The sequence below is a fragment of the Passer domesticus genome, chromosome 21 (assembly GCF_036417665.1).
Source record: "Passer domesticus isolate bPasDom1 chromosome 21, bPasDom1.hap1, whole genome shotgun sequence".
In the NCBI taxonomy this organism is placed as follows: domain Eukaryota; kingdom Metazoa; phylum Chordata; class Aves; order Passeriformes; family Passeridae; genus Passer; species Passer domesticus.
In genome coordinates, this window is record NC_087494.1 from 4723093 (window position 1) to 4730700 (window position 7608).

Below are 7608 nucleotides of genomic sequence, written 5' to 3' on the forward strand. Positions count from 1 at the left end.
GTGAACCCAGACCCACACACTAAAGCAGCACAGAATGTGAAAAATAGAAAAGCTAAACCTGAGGCATCAGTGTAGGGTGTGCCTGTGCCTACCTTGTGTCCCACCTTGGGCTGAGGGCTTGCCTGAGAGGCGTCCACAGCCTGTGTGGGAGCAGGGGTTGACATTGTGTTCCAGAGCTGCACGAGCTTTGCAGGTCCCCAGGAGAATCCCCATGGAAAATCAGGTCATTGTAAAGCTGGGAGCCAAGTCATGCCCTGGTGGAGGTGCCCCTATGCTCCCTTTGATGCCTCAGATTTGGCTTTTCTATTTCCTAGATTCTGTGCTGCTTTAGTGTGTGGGTCTGGGCTTCACATGAGGGGATGGTGAGCTCTGTGCACAGAGCAGGGAGACAAAACAATTCCTGCTCTAGCTGGGGACCAAGGACAAATGATCCAAATCTTAAACCCAAGAATATAAACAACATGGACTAAAGAGAGAAAAACAAGAAGGATGGGACTGCATGGGCTGGGGCTGGAATTGGACAATGAACTCCAATCTGCAAATGGAGCAGAACTGATCAAAGTGAGAGACCCCATGAGCGGTCGTGCATTTTGTGACTATTTTGGTTCATCTTGGGTGCAGCCCTGGCTGGGCTCTTGTGTGCCCAATGTGGATCCATTGTGGCCTTTTAATAAATCCCTGGTTTATTCTTCAGCTCTGTCTAGCTCTGTTCTAGCATCATCTTGCTCAGCCTCTGCATCTTTAGCTCAGCTCTAGCTCAGCCTTCACAAGGCATCACTTCACGTCCCCGCTTGGGCTGAGGGCTGTGCAGGGAGATGTCCCCAGCCCTGATCTCTCGCTGTCCTTGCAGAAGCTCCTCCTGCAGGCCAGGCGGGACGCGGAGCCCGCGGTGCAGCTGCGCTCGCACGTCCCCCGCGGCTCCCTGCGCCGCTCCAGCTACGCCTTCTCCCACCAGGAGGGCTACGCCGGCCTCATCACCCGCGGGGACAGTCTGCGTGCCAGGGCCACCCACGGCACTGCCCCGCCTGCCCTGCGCCCCCAGGGCACCCCGGCTGTGCCCTCCTGCCAGGGGCCACCCTGAGTCCTGTCTGGTGGCCTTGCAGAGGGGCTGGCCCAGCCGGGGGGGCTCCTGCTGCGGGCTCCGTGACCCCCACGCTGGGGGCACGTGGCTTTGCAGAGCTGTGCGGCTGTGACAGCCACTGCCCGCTGCCACCAGGCTCCCTGACCAGTGCCACCAGGGTCACTGACCAGTGCCACCATGCTCCCTGAGCAGTGCCACCAGGCTCCCTGACCTCTGCCACCACCTGCCTGCTGCCACCAGGCTCCCTGACCAGTGCCACCATGCTCCCTGACCACTGCCACCAGGGTCACTGACCAGTGCCACCAGGCTCCCTGAGTGCTGCCACCAGGCTCCCTGACCAGTGCCACCAGGATCCCTGACCTCTGCCACCAGCTGCCTGCTGCCACCAGGCTCCCTGACCACTGTCACCAGGATCCCTGACCAGTGCCACAACACTCCCTGCCCGCTGCCACCAGGCTCGCCCTCTCCCTGTGACCCCTGCCTGGCAGCCCACCCCCTTTGCTCTGCCGAGCCCTCGGAGCCTCTGGTGTGAGGCTGATCCCAGCCCAGGCTGAGCCCACAAAGGCAGTGCTGCCGGCCCGGAGCTCATTAACCCAGCTCGGGATTAATTAACTGCCCGATGGAGAGCAGCAGGGGGCTGGGGGTGCAGCCCCTCAGCCCTGCTCCTTCCCACCCACAGGGCACTGAGCTGCAGTGGCTGCAGGAAGAACCTTGTTTGTGTTCTCCACCAAGGGCTGCTCAGTCCTGTGGCTTTTCTGTCAGGCCACAGAATCCTGGAGTGCTTTGGGTGGTGTTGGATTATGGTTTGGTTTTTTTTTTTTTGGTTTTTTTTTTTTTTTTTTTAATTTAGAGATGGGGTAACTGAGAGATGTTTTAAAAACTTTTATTCTATTTTTAGTCTCATGAGAAAAGAGACAATACAGATGTTATAATTTATGCTATCACAATCAGAAGATGACTATTTCTTAATTACAACATATTATAAGCATTTTTTTTGCAACACTGTGTTGTAAATGTTTTCAAGCCAATAATCTAAATTACTCCTTGTGGTTTTATTACAATGCAACTTTCATTGTTCTATTTCTTTAAAGTATCTCGTCTTATTTGTAAGGCCATCCTTTGAAACTTGTTTCTAGTTCTGTTTTTCTCTTAACAATGTCTGTCCTATTCCATGACATTTCTAAGTCAGCATTTCTTATCTCAAGGTTTGCATACAGGTGCACACTATTTTCTACACATTTATTTCCCACTGTGGGACCTTAAAGCTCATCTCATGCCACCCTGTGCCACGGGCAGGGTCACTTCCACCAGCCCAGGTGCCTCAGACTCGAGCAGTGTCACTTTAAAATATCTCCTAATTTCTGGAGAGGCAGCCAGGTATGATTGACTGATTGATTGATTGATTGATTGGTTTTTCTTCTCCAGCCAGACCAGCCTGGCTCCTGCAGCCTCCTTGTCACTCCCCAGCACTCCCAGCTCCTGCCTTTGCTGTCCCTGCGCTGGGGCAGTGCCCTCTGTGTGCCCTGCCCCATCCCCACACACTCCCCCAGGTCTGGTGTCCCCACCTCTGGGCACAGCTTTTGCTCACAAACTCTGCAGAGTCCCAAAAAGCCCTTCTGGGGGACGTGGAGAAGCTCTGCCTGCTGGGCACAGGGGACAGGTCCCACAGAGCCAGGGCCACCAGCAGTGGCTGCTGAAGAAGTTGTGTGTGAACAATGGACTGGTGACCTCGTCACCCTTTTTATGGGTTTTGGTTTTTCATTAAAAGGGCTTTTTAGCTTTTCTCTCCTCTCCTGGAAATCTCTGCTGTGCCACAGAGCAGCACTGAAAGGTCCCGTGGTCCCTCTCTCTGTGCCAGCCGTGCTCATGCCATGGCAAAGGCACAGGAGGAGAAGAAATTTGGGGAAAAGATGCACAATTAAATCATCCACGGGGCTTGGCCCTGCCTGCAGCTCACGGAGTCCATGGGTTTGTTTTACAAGTGCTTTGGCCTCATCTGCACCAGGTTTGTGAGAATTAAAGTGTTTCCCTTGGGTTCTGGCCAGAAGGGATTGGATGGTGCCAAGAAATAAAAATCTTTCCTCTGGAAAAGCTCTCACTGCTGCAAGTGCCAGGTGGAAAAGAGGGGGAGAAACTTCCCCAGTGTCCTGGGCAGGATCCCTGAACCTCCCAGGCCAGGAGTGAGGTGGTGAAAGGGGCAGGGGAGGGAAGTGACCCCCTCACCACCACAGGACACCACACACGCCAGGGTGAATGACTAGAAAATAATTTATTGAAGAAACAGAAAGCTGCAGAAATACAACACAGTCATGACCAGTAGAGGATGAACAAATAGAGATTAATTTTTTTCTCTCTTTTAAAACCTGTTGACAGGCTGGAGTTAAGTTTCCTGATAACTTCCCCTGCGTGAGTCATTGCAAAGAACAAGGAACAAACTCCAGAGCACACAGCACAGTTTGGATAAAGTGCCTGACACATAAGACTCTTTTTTATTTTATTTTTTTTCTTTTTTAACGTTTGTAAATAGCTTAAACAAATATAGTTGCAAGACACAGAGGAGTAACAATTGCATTTCGCTGTAGAACAAAACTTATCCCATGAGAGTAACAATGAAGCAGCAGCAAAAAAAAATTAAGTTAATTTAATTAGAACGAAAAAGTCATTTAAAAACTCAGAGATGTGGCCCTCAGACTGCATGGGACCAGGACGAGCCTCACCTATTGCTATACACAAAAATGAGCAATGTTTTCTGGAGGAGGCTGGGCTGGCAGAGCCGAGGCTGTGGGTTCTCCCTGGCCAGGCTGCATTCTGTCTGACTCCTTTGTTTCCTTTAGAAATCAAAGGGGAAAAATACAAAGAAACCAAACCAACACAAACCCAAATTCTGTTGTTTGCATTTTTAATTTCCTCTCTTTAAAAACGCCAGACAAACGTGTGGGAGGCAGTGGGTTCCTCGTGGCAGCTCCTGCAGGTCCGGCCCCACGGCTGGGTGTCCTCTGAGACAAGGGAAAGGAGCCAGCTCCATGCTGGGGACACGTAGTGGTGACAGGGACAGGCAGACGGGGCAGTGACAGCCCCGTGGTGAGGGAAAGAGGAGCTCCAAGTCTTCCCCACCCAGGCTTGGGATGTTCAGGAAAAAGGATGAACGGTGAATTTTTGGCAAAGCCATTTCTCTCGCTCTGTGCCCATGTCCTACCTGCACAGCTGATGTTAGAGCAGAGAAGCTCGGCTCTGGTGGGGTAAAAATGTTTAGAACTGACCCCGGGAGCCTCCTGCTTTCCCAGTGGGGTGAGGTCAGTGCTGCCCCACTGCTGGCAGCGAGGTTTCAAAGCATAAAAGCCATAGTTGGAAAACTTCCACTCCAGGAAGAACTGGAGCGACTGGGGGCATCACAGCTCATGGAATGACCCAAATCCCCGAAAACTTCCACAGTCCAAGCAGGAGACACTGGCCAGGATGAGCCAGTAGGTTCTGGTGGGAGATCCCAGGTCTCCTCCTCTTCCTCGCTGCCCTCCATCGCCCTCGGAGGTGTTCCCAGGGCCCCCTTTTCACTCCTGCTCCCCACAGCACAAAAATGCCCTTTGGGTGCAACTCTGGTCAAGAGAATTGTCTTTAGGACAGAGCTCGGATTGTCATTACCTGCAGGGAAAAAAAAATCTTTGGTATCGTGGCAAGTTGCTCCTGAAGGCATTTTGGTTGGTGTGGGCAGCCAGATCCAGGGTGGGATCAGCAGAGCCAGAGTCCTGGTGGCCACAGGACAGGGAACAGGGCTCAGATTTGGCTTCTCCAGGGTTTCCCAAGCCATCATCCCAAGATGGAATCAGCTGGTCTCAGTAAGCTCCAAGGACTTGTGACTGGGGTTGTGTCCAAATCTGCTTGCAGCTGGAATTGTGGTCTTGGCTGTCAAGCTTCTCACGGTGGAAAAGGTCTTGGAGGAGGAGATGGGGCGTGGTGGGGGTGCTGGGCTCTCCAGAGGACAGAAGGGTTGGCCAGCAGATGAGAGGTGCTGCTGGAACCAACATCATCTCCTCCTAAAAGGCAGGTCCTTGGTCAGAGGGTCTTCCACCAGCACCTGGTGCTGAGCACCAGACAAAGGCTGCAGCCTGAAAAGCACCTTCCTTGGCTTTTGGGGACCACCTTGGTGGGGCCTGAAGGAGCTGAGATCTCTTTCCTCATGGTGAGCTGAGCTTTGGGTCCACCTCGAATGGTGAAGAGGTTGGGAAGGGCTGAGGAAGCAGCAGTTTCAGGGAAATGCTCAGGGAATGGCACCACTGCCTCCTCCAGGTCCCCATCACCCTCCTGGCCTCCAAAGATGTGGCTTCCCAATGCTCCTGTCTGTAAGCAGGGAGAGGAGGAGGAGCAGGGGGAGGAAGGAGCCACTCAGGGGTGGACTCTGGGCACTTCAGAAAGCTCCAAAGCCCAGGAGGGTGATGCCCAGAAAGCTCCAAAGCCTCCAAAGTGCCCTGAGGCCATCTGGTGGGTTGGGATCCTCCAGGGGCTCCTCCACTGCCTGGACTCTCCTCCTTCCACCAGGGCAGTGTCTTTGCACAGAGCCAGGCTGGTGGCACAGGGAAGCCTGGCAGGGACAGAGTGCTGGCTGTGCCCCTGACCCAAAGCACACCTCTGGGGCCAAAGCCCCCAGAAATGGGTCACCCCAAAGCCCCCAGAAATGGGTCACCCCAAAGCCCCCAGAAATGGGTCACCCCAAAGCCCCCAGAAATGGGTCACCCCAGGCCGTGCCTGGTCCAGCTGGGCCTTGATGCAGCAGCATCCTCAGCACCCCTTTCTGTGCAGGGACAGGGCTGTGAGGTCGTCCCAAGGATGGGGATTTGGGAGCATCACCTGGAGAGGCCTGGCCCCGAGGGGGGTTTTGGGGGGCCCAGGGCAGTTTCCCTTGTCTCAGAGGACACGAGGAGCCGCGTGGCTTTGCCAGCTCAGGTCGTGGTGGCAGCTGATTGTCTCTCCTCCTCTTGGCTGCACTTGGGATTTGACCCACAGAGCTGGAAAAGCAAAAAAACCGAACCCAAACCCCACAATTTCCCCCCCAAACAAACAGAAAACAAAGCAGAGCGAGGAGCCAGGCCTCAGGGGGAGGCAGGAGGGAGGGTGGGCACGGCAGGGTCCCGTGTCCCAGATTCCCTTACCCTGTTTGCTGGGCACGGGGCCAGGCTGTGCCCCCGCCTCCCCCCGTGGCTGCCAAGCCATTTTCAGGGCGAGGAAAGGAACAAAAGAGGTGAAGGAAGAAACCGAGGGGGTACATGATGACTTTCCCGTGGTTGTGAGTTGGAACAGAACCATGATCCATGCAGAGAAATCTTCATCAACCAAAAACTCGTGGACAAAAAAAGCACAGTTTGTCCCCTCCCGCTCCCACCCGACCACCCCTCCCCCAATAATTATTACATTACTTCAAGAAAGAGTATATTTTTCATGCATAAATCAAATTCTCATCTTGTCTTTTTTTTTCCTTTTTTTTGTCTTCTTTAAATTACATTTGAACACAGAACACATATAATAAATACTCTCATACGACATGACTCAGAGAAAAGTAACACATCTGAACGCAAAGGTATCGTCATCATTATTAGTTTTTCTTTTTTTTTTTCTTTTTTTTTTAAAAGGACTTGTTTAAATATGAAATCTGTAAACTCCAAGGGTCCTTTTTTTTAATCTTTCTCTCTCTCTTTCTCTCTCTCTCTTTCTCTCTTTTTTTTTAAATCGTGAAACTATCCAGCTTTCATTTCCTTAACATTCAATATGTCTCCCATTGAACGCATCAAAGAAATAAGAACATGCCGTCTTCTGCAAAATTATAATTTAACAGTATAAAGCTTCAAGTCACAAATTCCAAAAACTAGCTAAGTAATTTTTTTTTTTATCACATAAACTATACATTAAATATTTTGAGGTATTTCAGAGAACATTGTCAAAGGCTTGTAAGGTCTGTGCTGGGTGGCAATGAAGGCTTTCTCCTGCACAGAGAACATCTTTGGTATCACGAGCCAGGTGGGGCTGGGGACAAGGGGGTGGCGTGGCCAGGAGGGTGGCCCTGGCCAAGGCAATAGTGTGGAGGGGGGCAGGGGGGGCAGGGAGGTGACAGGGAGGTGACAGGGCCCTCTCAGGCTGCCCAGCAGGATGGGGTTGCTCTCACCAGGGGCGTTGGAGTCCTGGAATATCTTGGATTGGAAGGGACCCCCCAAGGATCACCAAATGCAGCTCCTGGTCCTGCACAGGACAACTCCAAGAATCACACCAGGAGTGGCCCTGGGCTAGTTTGGTCCAACTCAAAGGAGTCTCCTTGGCCTGACTGACCCAGGCAGGTACAATTCAACCCAAGTTTTCCCTAAACTGGGCATTCTGGACATTGCTGGGGAGCTCTGGCAGGTCCTCCTGCTGCTTTCTGCTGAAGCCAAGGGCAGAATGGAGCAGACCTGGCTGCTCAGGTCCTCCCCAGTGAGCCAAAAACGTCCCTCTGGGGACTTGGAAACAGCTCCTGCTGGAAGGATTCAGGGCTCCAACCCCTTCCT

At 52.5% G+C, this 7608-nt stretch overlaps 1 protein-coding gene across 3 annotated transcripts in view; it reads left to right on the forward strand.

Moving 5' to 3' along the window:
- The window catches only part of ATP8B3 (ATPase phospholipid transporting 8B3), a 31122-nt gene extending 27170 nt beyond the window's left edge, over nucleotides 1-3952 (forward strand). For all 3 annotated transcript variants that reach the window (XM_064396482.1, XM_064396484.1, XM_064396483.1), the window contains one exon: nucleotides 851-3952. In XM_064396482.1, coding sequence (XP_064252552.1) covers nucleotides 851-1081 — 231 coding nt within the window. In that variant the 3' untranslated portion in view covers nucleotides 1082-3952. The remainder of the gene's footprint in view (nucleotides 1-850) is intronic.
- Nucleotides 3953-7608: the final 3656 nt, after the last annotated feature.